Source organism: Dipodomys ordii, unplaced genomic scaffold (assembly GCF_000151885.1).
Source record: "Dipodomys ordii isolate 6190 unplaced genomic scaffold, Dord_2.0 Scaffold5, whole genome shotgun sequence".
In the NCBI taxonomy this organism is placed as follows: domain Eukaryota; kingdom Metazoa; phylum Chordata; class Mammalia; order Rodentia; family Heteromyidae; genus Dipodomys; species Dipodomys ordii.
The window spans coordinates 36,673,510-36,697,265 of record NW_012267221.1 but is presented as its reverse complement, the minus strand read 5'-3'; the positions used below and the strand labels follow the sequence as shown (position 1 = coordinate 36,697,265).

Sequence of the window (23,756 nt, the reverse complement as noted above, 5' to 3'; positions counted from 1 at the left end):
TTAATTCTGTAAAATTAAACTTTGAAATGTGCTGCCCTTTACTAAAACAGAAAACAAAATTCAAGAGAAATCTTGAAATCTAATATTTCATTTATTTCAGGGGCAATGCTCTTACCATAGATGTTCTGAGTAGTTTTTCTAATTAACCAGCACTTCCCTCCCCCCCATTCAATATTTTATTGATGTGTTTCAAGCCACATTAGCAACTCAATATTCACTGTAAGAATATCATATAGCAATTTAATTGCTATATGAATGTCATTAATAAGCCGAAATTAACATCACTTACACATAATGAAAAGCTCTCCTCAAAAGAGGAATAAGAATGTCAACCATCAATAGGACAAAACTGTCTTCAAACATCGAGATAATGAGGTTCAGGTTAAGTCTGGGTTACACTGTGCACTGAAGTCACAACCTTTCTACGTCTGTGTTTCCAAAAGCATGAGGTTTTGGACAAGCAGGCTCAGGAAGCTCTCCAGCCGCTCCCTGGATCTGTAGGCGATGAGTCCTCCCTTGTTGGCCCAGCGATCAACCCCAACAGCACCTTCATTTTCCACGTGGTACAGCAACTGTGGCAACTCCGGCCCTGTTTCTGGATTTCTTTCCAGGCATTCTTTCATGTCCACGATTCCCCCACCCATGGCCCTCAGGATGGCGTGAGCTGCACAAGAGTCCCACTTGAATGTCGTGTCTTCTGAAAAGATGTAAATGTCAACAAGGCCTTGGACGACACAGAGGCTTTTGTAGCCGGCCCCCGCCGCCCGGAATATGCCATCTCCGCATACACGTGACAGTGCGGCTTTGATGGTCTCCTTCTCACTTGTACTAATGACTGCTGAGAAAGGCTGGATGGATTCTCCCTCCGAGCTGGCCTTGGCTGTCTGCGCTTCCGTGCCATTTCTTTTTGAGAGGGTGAGCTGAAGGGAATGGATGTTGGTCCCCAGGTAAGAAAGGCCCCAGTAGCATTGTCCTTTCCAGCTGCAAAAAATATTTCCACCAGTGAATTGATTGTCACATTTGCTTTTTATTTATGCAGCTGCTTTCAAGCTTAATAAAGCACACACACACACACACACACACACACACACAATTCATCATAACCATAATGAATTGTAATGTCTCTATTCCTAGAAGTAGTTAACAAGTAGATAACTTTCCATTTTGACACACAGATGAATTTTAATTTTGAAGAGTTCCTATATGCAAACAGCTGTGCTGTTGCAGAGAGAAATTCCTCCAGTGTTACTGTGATTATCTTGTCAATAGAGGGCAACACTAAAATTTTTATGGGACTTCTGGCCTCCGGAAACATTGCAAAATAGATGCTTTTGGCATTTAAGTTTTATAAGGGGAAAAGATGAATAGGTAAATCAATCCTCAAATCTCTTAAAATACTTGCAGGATTAAGGATTGAACCCAAGTACTCAAGGGCTATATCCTAAGGGCCCTGGCCTTATTTGTTTATTTATTTAAAAAATTATTTTTGTCAAATTCTCCCTCATTTTGCACAGAATGGTCTCAAACTTGAGAGCGTGCCATCTCTACCTCCTGACTAACTGGTATTCCAGACTTGTGCCATCAGGCCTGGCTTCTCATACTTCTCAAAAGTTTGTCATCATTTGATCATCCTTCTTTTTTTCTTATTCACTAGATCCAATTTTGCTTCTAACACTAAACAAGATTGACTCATAATGTTATTACTTTCAACAGCACAATAATATCTTTCATTCTTCAATGTTGAACTTTTCCTCTATGTTGGGTAAATTGTTCTATGTACAGGAATGAGGAAAAAAGCTTAGAGAAAGTAAACACTTGATTGGGCACACCCAGCTCATAAGTGATAGAGGCTGCACTCACATTCTGGAAGTCTCACTCCAGAGACTAGGCCATGAGTATGTCCATGTACTATCTCAATGTTTTTAATTTATGAATGACTTTCTTTAAAAATTGAGACAGAGTCTGGCTATGTGCCCAGTCTAGTCTTGAACTCATGCACCTTTCTGCCTATGTCACACTAGTGCTGTGATTATAGGCAAGCACCACCATGCTTGGCTTAAATGATTCTTTAAAAATAATTAAAATACATTTTTTATTTGAAAATAAGTAGGGATAGAGGAGCAATATAATGAATTTATGACTAATAAGAAAAACTATTCTCACCTGAAGCAACCCAAAGTTCAATACAATATCTAGACCCATATAAATAGAGAACTATGACCTATTTTAATAAAAAAAAACAACTGAAGGTGCTGTTTTTACTCGGACTCTGCTTTTCCCTGGAGTCACCCCTCACCATGAGCCACGAATGTGACAGCTGAACTGTGGCCATCCTCCATGCAGGCAGGAAGGCAGAGGGCAGAATCGGAAGTGATACCGACAGTGCTTATAAGAAGAGGTCCTCAGGTTTCAATCCTAGCCCTACCTATCAATACCTATCAATCCTTTTATAGGATAAAACACATTTTGTTCTGAGTTTCTTTTAAAGTTGTACAAAAATTTAACACTACAGTGATTACAGCTATCTTTAAAATATATTTAGGGCCAGTATTAACACCATTCTATTCATTTGGGTTTAAGTGTACTCTGGAAACAGGGAACAAAATTTGCTATATCACATATTTATATATCCATGGTTTCTTCAAACATAGTTTCTTTTAAAATTTCTACCAACATGCAGTTGGCCCTAAATAAAAACTTGCCAAATCCAGGACAGAAAACAACTTCACCACAGCCTTTTTGTGGGAATAGCCCAATGATTCCAACAATGGTGACAATCCTGACAAAAGAAAAGCTGAGGCCACAAATCCTAAAAAGAAAAGGCCATCATATATCAGAAATGTTTGTATTTTACCTGTGAGTATTTAGGTCTTGTGACACAAAGGGTTGATTGATGACTCCCATCAACGGCACACCCGTTTGTAAGTTATAGGCACCAATTAAAATGGTAACACACTGAAGTCCACTGGGAAAAATTCCATGGTTGGACTTTATATCAGCAGCACCTTTAATATATTGATAAGTTGAATCTGAAAGGTGAAGTAGATGTGTTAGGTTTCATGGAAGAGGTATTCGCCGTCAGAAGATAATAGTGAACACATCCCCGGGTTTCTGCAGGTATATATTTCCAAGGAGACCACCATTAAGGAAAAACTCCAAGCGCTGAGTTCAGTAATGTACTGAGGATGCTTGATTCATTTTTCTCATAATGACAGTGAAGATATGCCAACTTTCAACAATCTAAAATCTTCACGTTATCACTTAAATTAACTATATTAACTTTGCCCTTGCTTTTAACCACTTGCTTTTCAGGGGGCAAAAAAACACACTTAGATTATACAATGAAACACAGCGGAGGACAATATGGGACTGAGAGCTTGTCTGCATCAACTGAGCTGCAAAATAGTGCACAGATATTAAAATTTTTTGTTTTTGAAATTTCTAAAAGTATTTTTTTAAAAAAATGTGCGTAGTCAAAACCACATGTAGTAAAGGTGGATGAACAAGGATAGTTTACTGTAGAAACTGTCCTATCTAACTTCTTTCTATGAATTTGGTAACCAATCAGAGTTTGCCTTGTATGTCCACTGTATTGAATTGGTATTTTATTGGCATTTTCAATCTTAAGTTGCTTATGTTTCATTTTCCTAAGAACTCTTTAGCTTTTGTGTAACCCTGGCTGACCTCAAACTCTTGATCTTACTATCTCAACTTCTAGAGTGCTGGTACTACAGATGTGTATCACTACACTCAACTTGTTTAAGAACTCCTAAAGGGAGATGATATGGCTATAATTATGTGGCACCTAGCATACTACCTCACATATAACACTTTTATAACATTGACATATTTACCACATATCAAGAGCATTTTGAAGCTAACAACTCAGTATAACCATTGGGATTATTTTAGAACTGTTACTCATCAGAAAACTAGTAAAATGTGAGATGGTGAAGCCTCCTTTGAGAAATCTGCTAGGTACAATTCTCTATTTCCATCATAATACTTTGGTTCCTCAAGTTACAAGAAAATGAAATTGGCATAAAAAGGAAGAAACTATTGGTGTTCCTGTTAAAGAGGCTAAAGACCTTTCCCATTAAGAAATAAAGATGCCAGCAGCTGACCGCCAACAACCAGTTAAGGATGCACCTCTTTGGCAAGAATCTAGAGATTGAAATAACAGAATCAATTCCAGATGGAATCTGGAAGCAAGAGCTTCCTGTCCCTCAGAAATCATAACAGAGACCAACTTATCTTGAAGTGATAAAAGAATTTGGGACAGATTCTTAAATATCCATATATAATCTATTAGTTGAGTGTTAGGAAATTCCCTTAAGGCTAAACCCATTTCCATAACATTGTGTTTATGTGCTTTTGCTTGGAAGGGAAGGGTAGAAGAGTTTGCAGGCTCAGTACAATGAGTGGCTCAGCTGTTAGGTGAAATATGCCAGGGAAGTAGGAAAGAAAAAAAAGAAGTACATATTTCTTTGAATGAATACCAATATTGTTATATTAACAGCATCATTGAGGACAACGTCTACCTTTTTAAGCAATGAGCTATTGTTTATGGCTCTGTCACAATAAGAAAAAATATTAGTAAGTTTTACATAGCCTCACAAACTGCTCATGAGACACATTCAGCCGCATTTTGCATTTTTGCATTTTGTTTTTGGACATTGGCTGTTTGGTCAAGTTACTAGCCTGTAGTTAAAAACCGAGAGCTCTCATTTAAAAACCTGGATTTTATCATCTTTAAAACAAAACCCTGAAGATATTGTCTGTGACTATATGGCAGTAAACAATCAGTTGGAGCTGACTGCTCTGTAAGTGGCATATCAATTGGTCCTTAATGCTATCACTTCATATTCTTATTTATTTGTCCCTGAAATCTTCTATAGATGAGTTGTTTATTTATGTGGATGCTTATACACACATAGCTGTAACATGTATGTGTATGTACACATGTCTATAAAGATACATCTTACATCTCAACCCTTCATTTATCTTTGTTTTTATGGTACTAGGATTGAAATTGGGGCTACAAATTGCAGGACAACTGTTTATCCCTTTAGCTCTGTCCATGGTCCTTTGCTTTTAATTTTTCAGGGTCTCATGCTTTTGCCTTAGCTGGTCTCTAACAGCCATTTTCCTACCTATATTTCTATAGTCCATAATTTTTAATTTTTAAGGCTCCCCTACAAAAGATTGTGAACATGAACACATAAGCAAAAAGCAAACAGAGCCAACTTATTACCGTGTACTTACCTATGGGATCCACCCAAATTCCCAAAATGTCCTGTGGAATGTTGATGTCTATGGAATCTAGTATTGGATCTTTAAAGGCAACATCCTGATGAACAACCTTGGCTAGTGCTTCAGATGCCAACTTGTTGCCATTAAGGACTTTGCAAAGAAGTGTTGCTGTTTCTAATTCTGTTGAACAAAGTTCCACAGTAATTGTTTCCCCTAGAGTAAAGACAAAATAAAACCATTATATTTCAGGAATTGCAGTGGAAAAAGACCAGGAGGGAGGAGGAATCCATAAAAGGCATGTACTTATGTTAGTTGAAGGCAATATTTCCTTACCAGTGGTTTCTAAAGCTGGCTGACTGCCAGCATCACGGGGGAAGCTTCACAAGGCCACCGATGTTTGGTGGTCTCATGGAATCACAATAGAGAAGGCCAGTTCTAGGAATCAAATACCTGCTTCCCCCCACATCCACTCCAAAAAAAGGCTAGATGGACTTAACTTTGTATATAATTTAAGGGAACCCAGAGACCAATTACAAACATCCTAAATCTTGTATTCATTTTTGCTTTTTGATTTTCACTGTACATTGGTCATCCTGTCCATGTCTGAGTATGTTCTTGAAAACAGGGCTTTTTATCAACACACTAAAGTGCTTCTACCTTCATCCAAGATACAACTTTTCACTAAAAATTATGCATGTTCAGTAATATTTTTTAAATGTAAGAAAACTGTGTGACTCAACATGATACACATAGAAACAGCCTTCTTCTGGAAGCAGGATGTGAGCAAAGCTGCTTCTCCAAATGAAAACAGTTACCAAGTCCAGGTGTTTTGCCATCACTTTAAACATGTGTCTCAGAATGCTCAGTTCATTTGGCTCTCAACCTCCAATAGATGGCAGAGAAGAGGCTGGTAAATATAGACAAATCGACATTAACAAGAAGTGACAGCAATGGACGGTTAGGTACTCTAAAAACTAAGAAACCATGGTAATTTGGGGCCTTTTAGATACTTAGACCTATGTTCCCAGCCTGTCAGTTCCAGGGACTGGCAGCATATGCAGTTGGGAGTTTGTTAGAAATTTAGAACCTCAGGCTTGGCCCCACTCTGACCAACTGACTTATAACAAGATCCTTAGATGATGGTTTGATCAGTAAAGTTTATGAAGCACAGTATGAAGCCATTACTATAATCACACTAGATTTTTTCTGTTTATGGCGTGTGCATGGGGTGTCAAATTCAGGGCTTCACATATGCTAGGTAAGCACTCTGTCACAGAGTTACATCCCCAGATACAGGGATACTATGAACCAGTAAGAAATAGTCACTTCAATTTGTGTAAGCTGAATTCAAACAAAAGTAAAATGTTAAAGTTGGGGAAGCATAATGTTAATAACTGCACATATAGAGTACTGCTTTGGGCTTACTTAAAGTCATGGGATTGTACAAAGAATTCATCATACATTATCACTCCTTTGCTTAAAATTGGCTAGTGAGTTCCTATCTCCAAACTCCTGCTCATGACTTTGTTCAGTCTGCCCTTACATAATCAAACATGGTCTCTTCCATTTGCCTTTTCTTTTCTCTACACTTTCAATAACAGGAAAATGGATGTGGGATGCCTTTTTGCCCATATATTTCCAGATAATGAAGTATTAAAATATCCATTGGTGAAGCAGTCAAACAGAGGGTTTTAAATGAGAATTTCTTGTGAGTTAATCACAGGAGTTATTTTTAACCTTGTGAAGTTTAAATCAGATTCTCTTCTTCACAAGTGTCATAGAACGAAGTCCATCTTAATATGTAGCCTGTGAAAGAGACTTAAAAGCTCAGAGATAAGCCGGGCACCGGTGGCTCACGCCTGTAATCCTAGCTACTCAGGAGGCTGAGATCTGAGGATCACGGTTCAAAGCCAGCCCAAGCAAGAAAGTCCGTGAAATTCTTATCTCCAATAAACCACGAGAAAACTGGAAATGGCATTGTAGCTCAAGTGGTAGAGCACTAGCCTTGAGCTGAAGAGCTGAGGGACAGCACTCAGGCTCAGAGTTCAAGCCCATGACTGACAAAAAAAAAAAAAAAAACCAAAAACACCTCAGAGCTAATCTAGAAATTAGTTATTCTTGTAAATGTGATCTTTGTCACATGATTGGTGCTTAAGGCCCACTGTTATAAGTTTTATACCACTATATATAAATATCCCCCTCCCCAATTAATATAAATTATTTGTCTGGAAGAAAGACAAACAGAAATTGTGATATGTTCCCCTAAAATATCAGAGAATATGGATATCAACAGGAAACCAACTTAAGCAGACTAGAAACCTGATATAAGGTCATAATGATGTGCATACCTGTATCTCAGTTATTCTGGGGGATGGGGTGGGAGGATAACAAGCCTAAGACTTAAAAAGCAGCCTGAGTAACACACTGATACTCCATATCACACAGAAACCTTGGTACTGAAAGGAAGTTTTCAGTTGGTTCAAGTATAGGTTCTGAGATCCACAGAAGTAATGAGGTGATTGGCTCTAGATGACACAGTATTTTCAACACCACAACTCCTCCACATTTATAGCCACGTCCATAGGGACTACAAGGCACCCACAAATTGGCATAAATCTAGGGCCTAAAATTGCCTGGAAAATTGTGTAGATGCACACAGATTCATCTTAGAAAGACATACAATAACTTCCATTACATTCCCAAAAGATCATGACATTTTCCCAAATGTTATCTTATAAATGGTTGTACAGGTTTGTATTTAAAATGGTATGTGGACTGGCTAAGAGCCATCTCTTCAACTTAAATGCTAACAACTCTTCTGAGGTAAAGCACAAATGAAGCTTAAAACTCCAATATATTACGTTATTTGCACTGAAAGCCTTCCAAACATCCATTTATTTCATGGTGTAAGTTGGAGATTAGAATATCATTGATAATTAGGTTACAAAGACACATTAAACTTCTCATACTTACCCAAATCATTAGTAAACTCATTGGATTCTTCTCCAAAAATCCTTTTCCCCAAGCCTGGAAACTGAATGATTCAGAATATGATTTTAAAAAACCAAAACTATAACAACTATCCCACAACGTTAAATTTGAACAGATTTGTATTTTACATTTCCAATTAAGTAATACAATTAGAGTTGAAACTCAGAAAATTATAATTCTAGAAAGCAAGTCAATACAAAAAATTATCTTGATTTAGTGCTTAATCTTCAAGTAGTTCCCAACTTCTAATCCCCTCGATAAAGTCCAAATCATGGTAAAGCTCTGATTTCTTTATGTCCTGTCAACCTTCTAAACAGGGCCATAGAACTAGAATATTTGCAAAGGAGATAGTTTTACCATTGCTCTTTAAAAATCACTCTAGTAAGTTAAGTAAATATTATTGATCAAAACCCACTTATACTTGAGACTGGGTAGAAGAGAATAAGAGGATAACATTACATTTTGTCTTAATTTTCAGATAGGTTTCCACACATACCATTAGCTTTGAAGTTAGAAAGGTGAGATGGAAGAAATAATTAATTCATCAATGTGACTGAATAAATGGAGTTGAGTAAGAATCTTCTCTCTCGTCTCTATATAAGGAATTTCTCAGATTCATTATGCTTCTGGTCCTCAGTAGTAATTATATTTTTCTCAAGTGTTGATTTTTTCCCCCCAGTCCTGGGGCTTGAACTCTGGGCCTGGGTGCTGACCCTGGGCTTCTTTTGTTCAAGTCTAGCATTCTACCACTTTGAGCCACAACACCACTTCTGGCTTTTTCTGCCATTAACTAGAGATACGAGTCTCATGGAGTTTCCTACCTAGTCTGGCTTCAAACTGCAATCCTCAGATCTCAGTCTCCTGAATTACAGGCTGAGCCACAGGTATCCAGCTTGAATTATTTTCTAAATAGTGTATTAGTTAATCTTAAACAAACAACAAAAGCCGAAACAGGCAACCATCATCTTAGAAGGAGGCACAGGTTTTAGTTTTTAATTACTGTATGTGTGATGCTCTCAGAGAATAAAAGCCAGAAATCATGAAATACTTTAGCTCAGTTATCTGGAGATGGTCAAAAGCCTTAATAGTGGCTTTATATATAACTATTTTTTCCCTCTGCCTTTTGTAAAAGAGAACAAACCAACAGAAGCTGGCAATCAGCCCACTCCTTGAAGGTTAAAACTCAGTTTCAAAGCCTGCTTAAAGACTTGTTTTGAACACCATAGCATAGAAGGTCATTAGACAGCTCAAGTAGATAATGTTTAGTTGGTCATCAATTAAAGCATTCACTTTCATGAATGACCACTTACCTAAACTTGTTATAATGTTTTGAGACAAATACTAATGCATAAAAATTAATGTCAATATATATCTAATCCAGTTGCTCAACTATCCTTTTACTCAGTATCTCAACAAAAAATAGGAACAGTTGCCTTAGTAGTTTATTGGCACTACATATTATAGCACATGAAAATAAATAGAATGCAAACATTTCCTGAGCCATTTTATTCTCCTCTCCCTTTAGTCAAGATTTCACTTAAATTCTACAAAGTGGCTCCTGAAAGCTTAAGAACTCCGTAGAAAATTTCAGTATTTTGTAATGCTTTTGCCATAAACTTCTAGCCTCCCATCTTTAAAAAATAGGACATTTTATCACATAAAAGACAATATAATACTGAGAAGCAATTAGACTTGAGAAGTTTGCCTGGATCAGAAACTTGTCCTGATATTTGTTTGTTGTGTAATCTTAGGCAAGTTATTTAAGCTCTCTGGGCCTTCACTTTACCATCTATTACATATGGAACAATAATTCTTACCTTATGACTACTGTTAACCCTTATAACAATTCCTTACCTTATAAAACTGTTATAAGGGTTAAATAATATGATTAAAGTCTTACAATAGTGTATACTACATGGTAAACATTTATTATTACCACTACTGCTACATCTACTTTTGAATACTATTTTCTCCAGTTAGCTCAACATTCTTAGAATTAATTTTGATGATGTTTCACTAGTAGAATATCTACTTACAAGCTAATAATCAAGGCAAACATTAGACAAAGGATTAAATTCAAATGCTGAGACTTAAGCCCTGATGGTGCATGCCTGTAATCTTAGCTACTCAGGAGGCTGAGAGCTGAGGATCATGGTTCATAGCCAGCCCAGGCAGCAAAGTCTGTGAGACTTTTATTTCCAATTAACTACCAGAAAACCAAAAGTGGCACCGTGGCTCAAAGTGGCTGAGCACTACTCTTGAGGGAAAAAAAGCTCTGGGATAGCACCCAGGCCCTGAGTTCAAGCCCCATGACTGACAGGAAAAAAAAATCTATTATCTGAGCTGGGTGCAATGGCTCAAGTCTGTAATCTCAGGAAGCTGCGATCTGAGGATTGTGGTTCAAAGCCAGCCTGAGCAGAAAGTCCCCAGGAGATCAGGAACAGCACTCAGGTCCTGAATTCAAGCCCCAGGACTGGAAAAAGATGAGACTTAGATACTCTATTAAAGTTTTTAAAAAGGTCACAAAACAGTGTGCCCTTGTTTCTGTGGAAATAAATTATATGACTCTCTCTCTCTCTCTCTGTGACACATACACACACAGAAAGACGTTATCAGAACACTGAATGAAACATAACTGTGGTTTTATCTAGTAGTAGCATCAGGAGAATCTTTCATTTCACCAGTGTTCTAGAAAATGTACTGCTTCCTAAGAGGAAACTCCAACAAATGAAAGGTTCTATAAAGAATGCTTATCTGTAGGTGTGCAAATTATGTGTGATTCCTACTTTGTTTTTTATAATTCTCTGCAATGAACAATTGTAATTACAATTACAATCAAAATAAGGAAGAGGAGGTATTTACCTGACTCCCAGGGCTCGTCCTATTCAGAAGGAGAGTAAAAGCATGCTATGCTATGAGAGAAAGAACTACAGTGGTAAATGTTTTAGTTACCTTGACTGTGACCTTCTTACCTTGTTCTCCATATTCTGTTTTATAACTTCCTGAACCAGTACATCAGCCAGAGTCTTAAAGTCAACTGTGAACTTCTTGTTCTTTTCTCCATCTTTCTTTTCCTCAATAAGTAGCTGGAAGAGAGCTTCCTGCTGCCTGCATGCCCGGGCAATGTTGGCAGCTTTCTCAGACACACACAGCAGCTCTCGGAGGATCTCCGACATCTCTGAACCTTGCTTGCTACTCAGTGGCAGCTGCTGGAAGTGGCGCCCACTCTCCTTGGGCTGTCAGCTGGAAAAGTACAAGAATGTGAAACAGAAAGCAGTTCAGAGCGTGATGTCAGGGCGACTCTCAAGCCACAGCAGCTCATCTGGGCATAACCTGGTCAGCTTGGCTGCACCTGCTCTATGGTTGCTATAGTCACAGCCTCAGAATGGCAGAATGTAAGTAGAATCTGAATTTTGAAACTTATTTTTAAACATCTTAAAAAACAATAATGGTGGGCTGGGAGGTTGGCTCAGTGGGAGAGTGCTTGCCTCGCATGCATGAGGCCCTGGATTTGATTCCTTAGCACCACATAAGCAGAAAAAAAGCCGGAAGTGGCGCTGTGGCTTAAGTGGTAGAGCCCTAGCCTTGAGCTGGAGAGCTGAGGGACAGAAAGACAAATCTTTGAATGAGAGTCTAGATTTACAGATTCCTAGACAGATGGACAAAGCCAGATTCTTACAATGACTCTAGACTGAAAGTGTTGGCTTTGTAGCCTCTCTTTTACCAGGGGCAGAGGGAGAAGTACCAGAGCAACTCCGCAAATACTAAGATAGGGCAGCAAGCACTCTTAGTCTCGCCAGGCATGGAGGCCATTCCTGGGCTAGAGCACATGCCAGCTCCCAGCCAACTTCCCCTTTTGCCACTAAAACACTTCTATCTGTGAGATCTTTTTGAAAGTTCAAATAAAATGAAGCAACATGTTGGGAATTGGAAAGTTTTGGCTTCTAGGAATGTCACACAAATGGTGGTGGTGGTGATGATGATGATGATGGAATTTGAATTTTTAAAAGGGGGATTATCTGGGGGAAATCAGCAGAAGAGAGAAAGGACAGGATTCTGAGGGGTAAAGAGGATTAAAGTGCACTATATCTATCTATCTAGATATAATAAAGCCCACCAAACACTGAAACAAGGGGGAAGGAGGATGAGAAAAGGGAATATACAGGTGGGGTGACCTTTTGCAAATACACTGTATGCTGGTATAGAATTATCACGATGAAATCTTCTCATATCACTAAAATGTATGCAAATTCAAAAAGAAGATTATTTTAAAGAGTGTCATCTATCATTCATACCTTGATCTATCTATCAGGCCTATCTTGCAAATAGGACAGAAATACTTCTCACTCTGGGATAGCAAATAAAACTTGAAAACTTGATTAATTCTTTTCTCATGATAAGAATTACTGTGAGGATTATCTGTCCTGTTTTACAGTTAAGGAAACTGCAGCTCAGGGAGGTGAAGTAACTCCATCAGGGTTGCACAAGATTAACTGGCAGGGCTCAGGATCAGTCATACACAGTTATTTGGGCTCTTTATAATCACACTAGTTTCTTTCAAAAAAGAAGTTTCCTGAACGGGCTGTAGAAGTACAAGTACGAAGATAATGACACAGTAAGAGAGCGAAGTTAAGACATTTCCGCACAAGGTGGATTAAAATTATAGTAGCAAAATTAATTTTAAACATTAGTAAAGAAACTATGCAAAGGCTCAGTAGCTATGTGCATGTGATCATATAAAAATATTTAATGAAATGAACAAGAAATGGAAACAAGAAAAGGAAGACCATTATGTAGTCAGTAAATTTGTGGTTTGGGGAGAATATTTAATGATAAGAAAAATATGTGAATGTTATAATATTAAGTAAGAAACTGAGCTATGGCTACGTATAGTATAGCAGCATGTAATCAATTTATGTTTATTCAGAGAAGAGAGACAGAAAGAGAAAGACATAGGGAGAAAGATAGAGAAGACAGTGTGTTTCAATAGTAGTTATCACTAAGTAATGGAATTGTGGATAGCATAATTGGACTTAAAAATAATTTTCAAATATTCAACAGTCAATATATAGTACTTTTATAGTAAGAAATGCCATTTAAAATCATCTTAGAACAATTATGTATGAAGCTACAGGAATTTCTTAACTCTTCAAGGCAAGTGTCCAAACAAAATACAACTATGGCAAAAACCTTCAGGTAGTAGAGATGTTGCAGATAAGATTTAAACAAAATACCTGCCTGTGTCAATGTCTTATCTTTCAAGAATAAATTATCTTGACTCACTTTGGTTTGATTTGAACCTATATTAAAAAACATAATTGTATCAATAAAAGCTATGACTCTTGGACCTACGAGTTGTAATTTATAGCACATGTAACATATACTTGCTACAATTATGTATCAATCACACAAAAATTCATACATACTCCATGACACATGTGCCTCAAGACTACAAATTCAATAACCATCATTTTGATTTCTTAGTAAATGTTCTGTAATTATTTAAATGAAGAGGGGAATAAACAAACCAATAACACCTAGACACTGTTAAAGATGTTAAGGAACTCACTTTGATTATGATCAAGAAAAATATCAAACTAGACAATATCAATATTGTCTAGTTGACTGAACTTCATTAAAATCTATTATTTTCTGAAAAGAAGTTTTGTACCAACCACACTGATGAATAAATAACTCCTGGCTTCTGCACCAAGCAGCTATCAGGAATCAGGAGTGGGGTTTCTCTGTTTTTTTGTTTTGTTTTTGTTTTCCTCAAGACTTATGGCACTGGTTACAGCTAAGATTCTGGTAGACTTTTCTGTTCCAGCTGTCGTTGAACTTCAATCCTCAGATCTCGGCTTCCTTAGTAGCTAGATTACAGGTACAAGCTTGGTGCCCAGCTGAATTTCTCTTCTTTGGACCCAGGCCTTTTATTTTCTCATAGAGGACCATTCTCTTTCCTCCCCCGCTCCCACTCCATCCTCCCCTCCGCCCAGCAGTTGTTGCTTAGCAAGCATAGCAACGTGACCAATGAGCCATAGAGAACACATATAGTTGACAGGTATACAAATTTTAGAATTCATAATACAATAAGTTTTCAGTTCCAAAGTTCAAACTTAGTCATTCTTCGCTCTGGCCTTAGGAATCATTGTCTGTTTTGCCAATCTCCATGCAGAACTGCCCAGTTGAGATTACACTTTCTCCAGCACTCCTAACCAACCAGCATGGTTTTTTTTTGGGGGGGGGGATCATAGGTCTTGAACTCTGGGCCTGGGCGCTGTCCCTCAGCTCTTCAGCTCAAGGCTAGCACCCTATCACTTGAGCCACAGCTACCACTTCCGGCTTTTTCTGCTTATGTGGTACTGAGGAATCAAACCCAGGGCCTCATTCACTGAGCCAACTTCCCAGCCCCCAACCAGCACTTATACAGCTATTTCCTTTCCTCCAGATCTCTAGCTTTCTAAACAAACAAACAAACAAACAAACAATAACCCTCCACGGCCTTGTTGCTGGCACAGTATTGTATGCTTGTTCTTCCAGCTACTGCAAAGGCTGAGACAGAATTGCTTGAGCCCAGGAGTTCCAGGAAAAGCAACTTCCTAATTACTTTGCATAGCTGACCTACCATTTTCTGGGTGAACAAGCCACACCACTAATAAGCTGTTTTATCTCTCTCCATCCATCCCCAACTCAGCTCTTTCAGGTAAGAAGGGAGCTCTGAAACAGTCACTCTTACCTGGAATAGTTGAGATAAATCATCTGTGGAGAAATTGGGGACCATTATCTAATACAAGATTTCTCCAATTTTACATGGAAATTACTTTTCAGATGATTTTTAAAGTCAATTCACTCCTATTATTCACATTCATTGTTACTATGGCCCTCATTTCAGGTTAGCTGACACCTAATGGCAGATAACTTGGTGGAACCTTATTGATATGGTTCTGCAACCATTTACTAATGCGCAAAGAAAGGCCAAAGTTACTTTGAAACACAAATCATGCTATGGTTAGAAAGTTATAACATTTACCATAATTTATATCCCTTGCTACAGTTTTTCCTTCCCTTATTTCCTTCCTTCCTTCCTTCCTTCCCTTCTTTCCTTTCTTTCCTTCCTTTCTTTCCTTTCCTTCTTTCCTTCCTTCCTTTCTTTTGTTCTTTCTTTCCTTCCTTCCTTTCTTTCTCTTCCTTCCTTCCTCTTTCTTTCCTTCTTTCTTTCCTTCTTTCTCTTTCTTTCCTTCTTTCTTTCTTTCTTCCTTCCTGCCTGCCAGGATTTGAACTCAGAGCCTTGTACCTGCTAGGTATTTGATTAGTATTATTAAAGAGTATCCTGAGAACCAGCTGTAACAGAACTACGTGAGGTGCCTACTAACTTGACAGATTCCCAGGCTGTACTCCTGTTTATGGAATCAGAGTCTCTGAGAACACAGCCTAGGAATCGGTATTTTTTTTCAGCATTCTGGATGACTCTAAGCACTCAGATTTGATACCTATTTTTCTCCAGGATATTTATTCTATACATATACTAACAATTCAGGGGTGACTAGCACCTTGTGGCAGGTATCTTAGTGGAACCAATGGATCTGTTATTATTCATGAGAAGAGACACAGTTCAGTTAACAGCAGCGAACTTTTACTAGGTGCTTACTACATGTCAGATATCTACTAAGCATTCTGTGTAACTTAGCTCATACACCACTAGGAAGTAGGTACAACTATTTTCACTTTACAGGTGAAGAATCTTAGGTAAAAGAAAATTAAGCAATTTGTCCACATGTCTGGGAGGTAACAGGAGAAGATACTAACTCAACTAAGCAGCAGAAACACAGGTTGTTGATTAGTACTCTAGCCAAGGAAAAGACATATATCTATATCTCACTGTGTATATCTACATATATGTGAATATATATGCATATATATATGAGAGGATGTCAACTGTTAAAGTATAGGAAAATAGTTATTGGATAATAATCACAAGCATATCGTCATTTGGATTATACTGTATAGCAAAAAGTAAACACATTTAGTTGGTACCTGTCACCAGTTGAAGTCACTAGCTAATCCTGACACTTGATTTCTCTTTTGCCCTCAGAAAAACTTTTTCCTCAGCTGATTCTCAGATTTACTGCCTAGTGCCCTGCTGGATAGTAAATTTTTGCCCATTATGTCCACTAATAGATCTTTCTCTCTGATACTCTATCTTTTCTGTCCTCCTCCTCCCCTTTTTTGGTCTCTCATCTCTCCTCTCTGTCCATATCTCTCTCACACAGAACGTAACTTTTATTTGATTTCTTTACAACTGTGGCTTCTGGGATACATTTAATTACACATGTGAGAATCTGCACCAGGCCATTCATATTTCTTAGGCTTACAGGATTTCAAAACATTCAGTTTGCACGACTTTGGAAGTATTTGCCAAAATTTTCAAATACCCCTATTTACAGGGTTTTGATCCAGTGTTTAAGACTTTTCCAGTCAATTTTTTTTACTGTTGGAATCCTTTGACAGCTTGAATTGAACTTTCAGTGCTGAAGCTTTCCTACTCTTACAGTGGGCTTTCTCTCCACTAAGCCTGTTCTAGGATGGTTGTATGCAAAAGCTGCTCTACATTCTTCAGGTAGGCTTTCTTTCCAATGAGTCTGCAATGCTTCTGAAAGGAATTGGAGAACATAGAGTTCCCATGAAATATTAATCTTTAATGTACTTTACACTAAAATGACTGGTCTTTACCAAATGATTTACACTCATAGGAATATTCTCCACTGTGAGTCCTTCCATGCTCATACAAGCTGAAATGTCTGAAGGTTATCCCCCATTGCATGTGCTCCTAGGGTTCTCTCCAGTGTGAGTTCTTCTGTGGAAGCAAATGGAAGTAGAACTCCTGAAGGCTTTCTATAATGTTTACATGAATAGGGTTTCATTGCAGTCGAGATCCTTTTAGGTATATGATGGGAATTGGAAGTCCAGAAGACTTTCTCACATTGCTTAAATTTCCACTTTTCTTTTGTTAGTATGGAGGCTTGAGCTTGGGGCTTCGCACTTGCTAGGCAGGTACTCTACCACAACAGCTGGTTGATTTTTGAGATAGGGTCTCACTTTCAGCCTGGGCTGAAATCCCCCTATTGTAAACTTCCTGTGGTAGTTAGGATAATAAGTCATCAGGCCAGGTCTTCTCTCAAGTGATAAGTGTGCCTTACAAATTTTCTGCCCTGGTTGGTCTTGAACCATGATCCTCCCAATATTAGTGTGCCAAACAGCTAGAATTAAAGTCATGAGTCACCAGTGCCTGATTTTTTGACATCTGTGTGTCTTTGGTGACAGTGGTGGAAAGGATAGCAAGAAGGTCTACTTAATGCCTAATATCTAATTTCTATTACTTTGTTGTTTAAGAGTGGCTTGCTTTCTCGTCATTCTGGAGGCTGGTGGCTCCTCTGTGTCCTCACTTGCCCTTTCCCTCTGTGGGTATGCATCTCTGGTGTCTCTACCTCTTTTTATGAGGACTTCAGAAAGACTGGACAAGGACACACCCATATAGCCTCATGTAACCACTAAAAGTCCTCTCCCCAAATAATCATCTCTTGAGATCCTTAGAGGCTTAGTTCCAATGCTGTGGTATTCACATGACACTGATGTACAGCCTTCTGTATGTTTTAAATCATTAGTGTTACTGATATAACAGTGTTATACTGTCTTGCTTAGAACAAATGACAAGAAAAAAGTTTAGTACAGATTTTTTTCAAATATTTTTCATCTGCAGTTAGTTGAATCTATGGATGTTGCACTATAACATTCAGAAGTCCTGAAGATGAGGGCTTCAATATCTGAATGTTGCAGAAATGCCATCCAGCTCATAATGCTTCTGAAAGAGAAGACTTGGCGATCTCAGCAAATGCTAGCACAATCCATCCCTTTGTCATTTGTTTGGGGGCCAAACAGTAAAAATAGGACAGAGTTTTCCCCCCAATTATCAGGCCAATAAGTTCTGTCAGGCAAACTTTCAGGCTAGGGGCTACTCTAATAGTGGCATCATTAGTGATCCCACAGCATCGCTGCCTCACGAGCCTTGCTTAGTAACAACCTATTTAACAACCTCTTTTCATTTCAGCAAAACCAAGTTTCATAGCTCACCATCTCACATTAAATGTATATTCATAGATTAGCATTAAATTGTGTCTCAATGTGAGATAGAATTAGTCTCTTTGGTTTTTGTGCAATATTCAAGCCTCATATTGAAAAAGCTTCAACAGGTCAGGAAAAGAAAACCCAAACCACTCTATGAAGACCAAACTCTAATTTTTAGCCATTTTATCATCTCATTAGAACATCTAGACTTAAAAATAATATCTGGAATTAGGAGTTGCTCAGTATAAAATGCATGTGAACACCCTGGGTTCAATCCTTAATACTGGGGGAAAGAAATTATATACATATTTAAGACATAATAAGCAATAAGCCTGACTAGACATATGCTTTAGAATAGATTTGGGATTTCCTGTCACTATGTAATGTGGCATCAGGTCAATTAGTCTCTCTGAGCCTCTCCTCATTATACTAGGAAGGTAATTCCTTGCAATGATATCTGATCAAGTGAAGTTATCTCTTGAAAGGTATTGAACATGGAGCCGTGTACATCATGGCTAATAAGTGCCAGCTATGACTATTAAATACAACTGCACAAAAACCAAAGTCACATGTCCTTCCTTGAGAATCTAAGAGGTTGGCAAGATTATAAGGGTCACTGAAACCTTTTCTGAAAATTTATTAGCTCATTAAATCCAAAGCCTGGGAACTACTTGTGATTCTCCACATAACCCAGAATAAAGGAACTTTATATAGGCCAGATCTGATTGCTTTAGTTTCTGGGCTTCTGTGTAGAAACTTGGTTTCTCAGAGGCTGAGAAATAACTCTGCTTTGATGGCATACCAGCTGAGGGTGGCCTGGTAATTGTCCCTGTCTGAGTGATGACTAGTTACATAGGTGGCTTGACTTGGAGTTAACTCATTAAACTATACACTGAGAAATATTTCCATTTTTGCATGTCTCATTCAATAAGAGCATTTTTGTGTGTTTAATGTATCTGTGGAAGGGGAGAATGAGTTCACCTGCTGGCTACTCCAAGTGAGTCATTCCTGCATTGTACCACATAGTTGGCTCCTGAGCCAACAGAGACAGAGAACAGAGACAGGCCAAATATTCAACCCATCACTGTAACACATATGTAGTTTGTTTACATGTCTATGTTCTGTCTGGCAAAATATTTAAACAGTGTTATTTCTCATGACTTTGAACAGATACTGCAGAGGTGTTTGATAAATATTGGCTGATGACTTCCTCTTAGCTTTGTAAATACAGAATTCATTCTTGTGGTTGTGTTTAATGTACTTGGATTTTATGAGAATTAGCCAGGTGCTGTTAGGCACAGGGGCCCATATTTGTTTATACAAAAGTCTGCATATCTGTTTTCATTTATAGAAAACAGTGCAGAGCTATCTGGATGATTAGCTGCTGAGCTGTATTTTTGGAACACTGAATCAGAATCCTGTGTCTCATTTAGGGGTGACCTATCCTTGACAAGACTAATTTAATCACCCAAAATAGTAAGTTAATTTAGTTTTGTTCAAAAATGTCAGGTATGGGTTATAAAAATCTACCTATTTAACCCCAACATTTCTTTATGTGTGTGTGTGTGTTATTGTAAAAATACTGTACAGAGGGGTTACAGTTACATGAGCAAGGTCATGAGTACATTTCCTATTGAGCATTGTTACCTCCTCCTTTGCTTTTCCCCTACCATCCCTTCCCTCTGCACGGCACCAACTCCTCCCCCAAGTTGTAAAGTTTGTTTTCAACATAGTGTCTTGTATATCTCATTGTTACAATGGGTCAACCTGTATCCTTGATTCAGCATTATGTTATTTCCCTTCCCCTCCCCAAATTAGAAAAAAAATGTATATACAAGATGCAGGGCACCGACATCAAATACAGTGAAAACAGGGGTTATATCTGAGGGAGGAACATACCAAAGAAACAAAAAAATCACAGAATACATTATAAATATGTTAAAAAAAACAATAGAAAGAAAGAAAAACAACTTGGAGTTCATTTCATTTAACATCATCTTATATGGTAACATTACATAGCTTTTGATTTTTTCTGCTTGTCGTAGACTTATGCTACTTATTGCAAATAAGGGAAACCATGGGACCTATGTTTCTTTGGGCCTGGCTTACTTCACTTAATACAATTTTTTCCAAGTCTTTCCATTTCCTAACAAATGGGAAATGTCATTCTTTCTGATGGAGGTATAGAATTCCATTGTATATGTATATACCACATTTTCTTGATCCATTCATCTATGGAGGGTCATCTGGGTTGGTTCCATATCTTAGTTATGGTAAATAAAGCTGCGATAAACATAGTTGTACTGGTAGCTTTAGTATAGCCTTGTTTGTGATTGTTTGGGTAAATGCCCCAAAGTGGGATTTCTGGGTCATTGGGTGGCTCTATGTGGAGTCTTTTGAGGAACCACCAAACTGCTTTCCAAAGTGGTTGAACAAGTTTAACTCTCACCAACAATGCGGTAGAGTTCACTTTTGGCCAATCCTCTCCAGCATCTGTTGTTACTAGATTTCTTGATTATAGCCATTCAAACTGGGGTGAGGAGGAATCTCAATGTTGTTTTGATTTCCATTTCTTTTATGGCTAGAGAAGTTGAACATTTCTTCATGTCTATTGGCCATTCTCATTTCCTCTTCAGAGAAGTTTCTCTTTAAGTCTTTAGCCCACTTATTTATCGGGTAGTTGTTTCTTTGAGGATTTGTTGTTGGGGGATTTTGTTTTTTGAATTCTAAGTATATTTTAGATCTAAGACTCTTGTCCATTGTATGGCTAGTGAAGATCTTCTCCCAGTCTGTGGGCTTTCTATTGATCTTGTTAGCTATGCCCTTTGCCATGCAGAAACTCTGCAGTTTTATGCAATCTCATTTGTCCAACCTTTCTTTGACTTGCTGTGTTTCTGTGTCTCCATTAAGAAAATTTCAGCCTGTGCCAAGAAGCCCTAGAGTTTCTTCTATTCCTTCCTGTAATGTTTTCAGGGTATCTGTTTTGACTTTGAGATCTGATCCATTTGGAGTTGATTCTTGTGCAAGGTTATATATAAGGATCTAGCTTTAGTTTTCTACAGGTGTTAAACCAAGTTTGCCAGCACCATTTACTGAAGAGGCTGTCTTTCTTCCATTCTGTGTTTTTAGCTCCCTTATCAAAGATTAAGTGGCTATAGGTCTGTAGGTTCATTTCTGTATCTTCAGTTCTATTCCATTTAACCCCAACATTTCTTACCCTTAATCCTTAACCTTCAAGTAGTTGTGACATACCCATCATTTACAAGCTGGCTAATGTTATTCACCCTAGTTCTGCTGAGGTTACTGTGAGCTCACATTAGCCCATGTTTTCATTCAGTGATGCTGTTTGAAATAATAGGCCACAAAGAAGCCTACTGTCCTGCTAGCTCGTAAATGGGAGCCTATGCTAGCACAGTGTATTCTAAGTAACTAGGAATCAGTTTTAATTGGAACATGTTAAAAATACAGATTCATTTTTACTTTGCTCCTGAAATTACTATATTTTACTAGATTTGAGCTGGAAAAAAGGGTGCTTCCATTGATTTTACTCCAGTAATGTAAGGAAACACTAGGGAGAAAAGTAACTCAGTTCTTTCTATCCTTTCTTGGTTATTGCCAGCCAGAACAAGGACTCGTGTTGATTACTGCCAACTAGAATGGCTGAGATCCCTCAGTCAGCTGGGTCAACTCTTAGTACCTTTTGTAACAAAAATGGAATGCTTGTGGGAAAAGAAACTCCATAAGGTGACCTACATGATAACAATTCCACTGTGGTATAACACTTACATAAAGCAGGCATTTCAAAATTGTCCCAGAATTCAATATTCCATCCTTTTAGAAATAGTTTTAAACTAATAGAGAGCCCATTTTACATTAGGAACATTTTCCATATAGAAACTATTCATTTATATCTTCCTACTATCTGTGTTCTAATTGCACATTTGTACTCTGAGAGATGTGTTTAGAACGGTAGTTTCAAAATAAAATTAGAATCTGGATATTATATAAAAATAAAAGTAATTTCTGTGAAAATATTTTCAAAAATATAAATTTAGAAAAATATGATTTTAGTGCATAACTCAAGGCAGAATAAAGAAGGTATAGGCTGTATAGAAAGAACCTTTTCTTGTAGAATATTACTTGTTGTTAACTAAAATTCCAATGTCTGTTTTGAGTATTTCTTTTTGAGAGCAATGCTTCTTGGTCATTAAAGGAAATTCGTAACTCTCCCAACAGTTACTAGAGATACCAACTCACATAACACTTTTTATTGTCTATATAGACATTCAGGTGTGTGATAGAAAAAGCCCCTGTTAGTCCATAGAATAGGCAACCACAAGATCACTGAGCTCTGAGTCTTGGCACTTCACCCATTAGGTTCATAACCTTAGCCATATGATTTAGGCTCTGAAGGACTTGTTATCCTCATTTTTGTAAACACAAAACAGGAAGAGAAGAAAGACAAGGTTGGATGGGATGTCTCTATACTCTCCTCTAGTGCAAAATTTCTTGTGTTTTTTTTTTTGTGTGTGCCAGTTGTGGGGCCTGAACTCTGGGCCTGGGCGTTGTCCCTCAGCTCTATACCTCAAGGCTAGTGCTCTACCACTTGAGCCACTGTGCCACTTCCAGCTTTTTCTGCTTATGAGGTGCTGAGGAATCGAACCCAGGGCCTCGTGTGCATGCAAGGCAAGCACTCTACCACTGAGCCACCTTCCCAACCCTGTTTTTTTTTTGTATCAACTTTTCATATAAAAGAGGTTGAGTACTATTCAACCTTTAAAAAAAGAAATGGAAATTTGAAACATTCTACAACAACCTTGAATATATAATGCTAAGATAATATAAGCTAGCCTGACAAATGACACACACTATAGGATTCCACATATGTGAGCTGCCCATAATAGTGGCACACATAGAGACCAAGAGCAGAATAGTAGTTGTCAGGCAAGGAGGAGAGGATGCTGGAGAGTTACTATTTAATAACTATAGAGTTTTATTTTGGGACGATGACATCCTAAAGATGGAAAGTGGTGATAATTGCACAACAATGTGGAACATACTTAATTTTTTCAGTTTTACACTAGCAAATAATTAAATGGCTGGGCATTAGTGGCCCACACCTGTAATCCTAGCTACTCTCGAGCTATGGATTGAGGTTCAAAGCCAGCCTTACTAGGAAAGTCCATGAGATTCTTACCTAAAATTAACCATCAAAAACTGGAAGTGGAGCTGTGGCTCAAAGTGGTAGAGCACTAGCCTTGAGTTAAAGAGCTCAGGGGCAGCACCCAGGCAGAAAGAAGAAAGAAAGAAAGAAAGAAAGAAAGAAAGAAAGAAAGAAAGAAAGAAAGAAAGAAAGAAAGAAAGAAAGAAAGAAAGGAAGGAAGGAAGGA

General features: G+C 38.0%; 1 protein-coding gene across 1 annotated transcript in view; it reads right to left on the bottom strand.

Moving 5' to 3' along the window:
• Positions 1-220: 220 nt before the first annotated feature.
• Inpp1 (inositol polyphosphate-1-phosphatase) overlaps positions 221-23,756 on the bottom strand; it is a 25,621-nt gene continuing 2,085 nt past the window's right edge. Inside the window, exons 2-6 of the mRNA XM_013027080.1 lie at positions 11,217-11,487; positions 8,227-8,287; positions 5,266-5,466; positions 2,855-3,029; positions 221-981 (exon numbers count right to left, since the gene is read on the bottom strand). Coding sequence (XP_012882534.1) covers positions 423-981; positions 2,855-3,029; positions 5,266-5,466; positions 8,227-8,287; positions 11,217-11,420 — 1,200 coding nt within the window. The 5' untranslated portion in view covers positions 11,421-11,487 and the 3' untranslated portion in view covers positions 221-422. The remainder of the gene's footprint in view (positions 982-2,854; positions 3,030-5,265; positions 5,467-8,226; positions 8,288-11,216; positions 11,488-23,756) is intronic.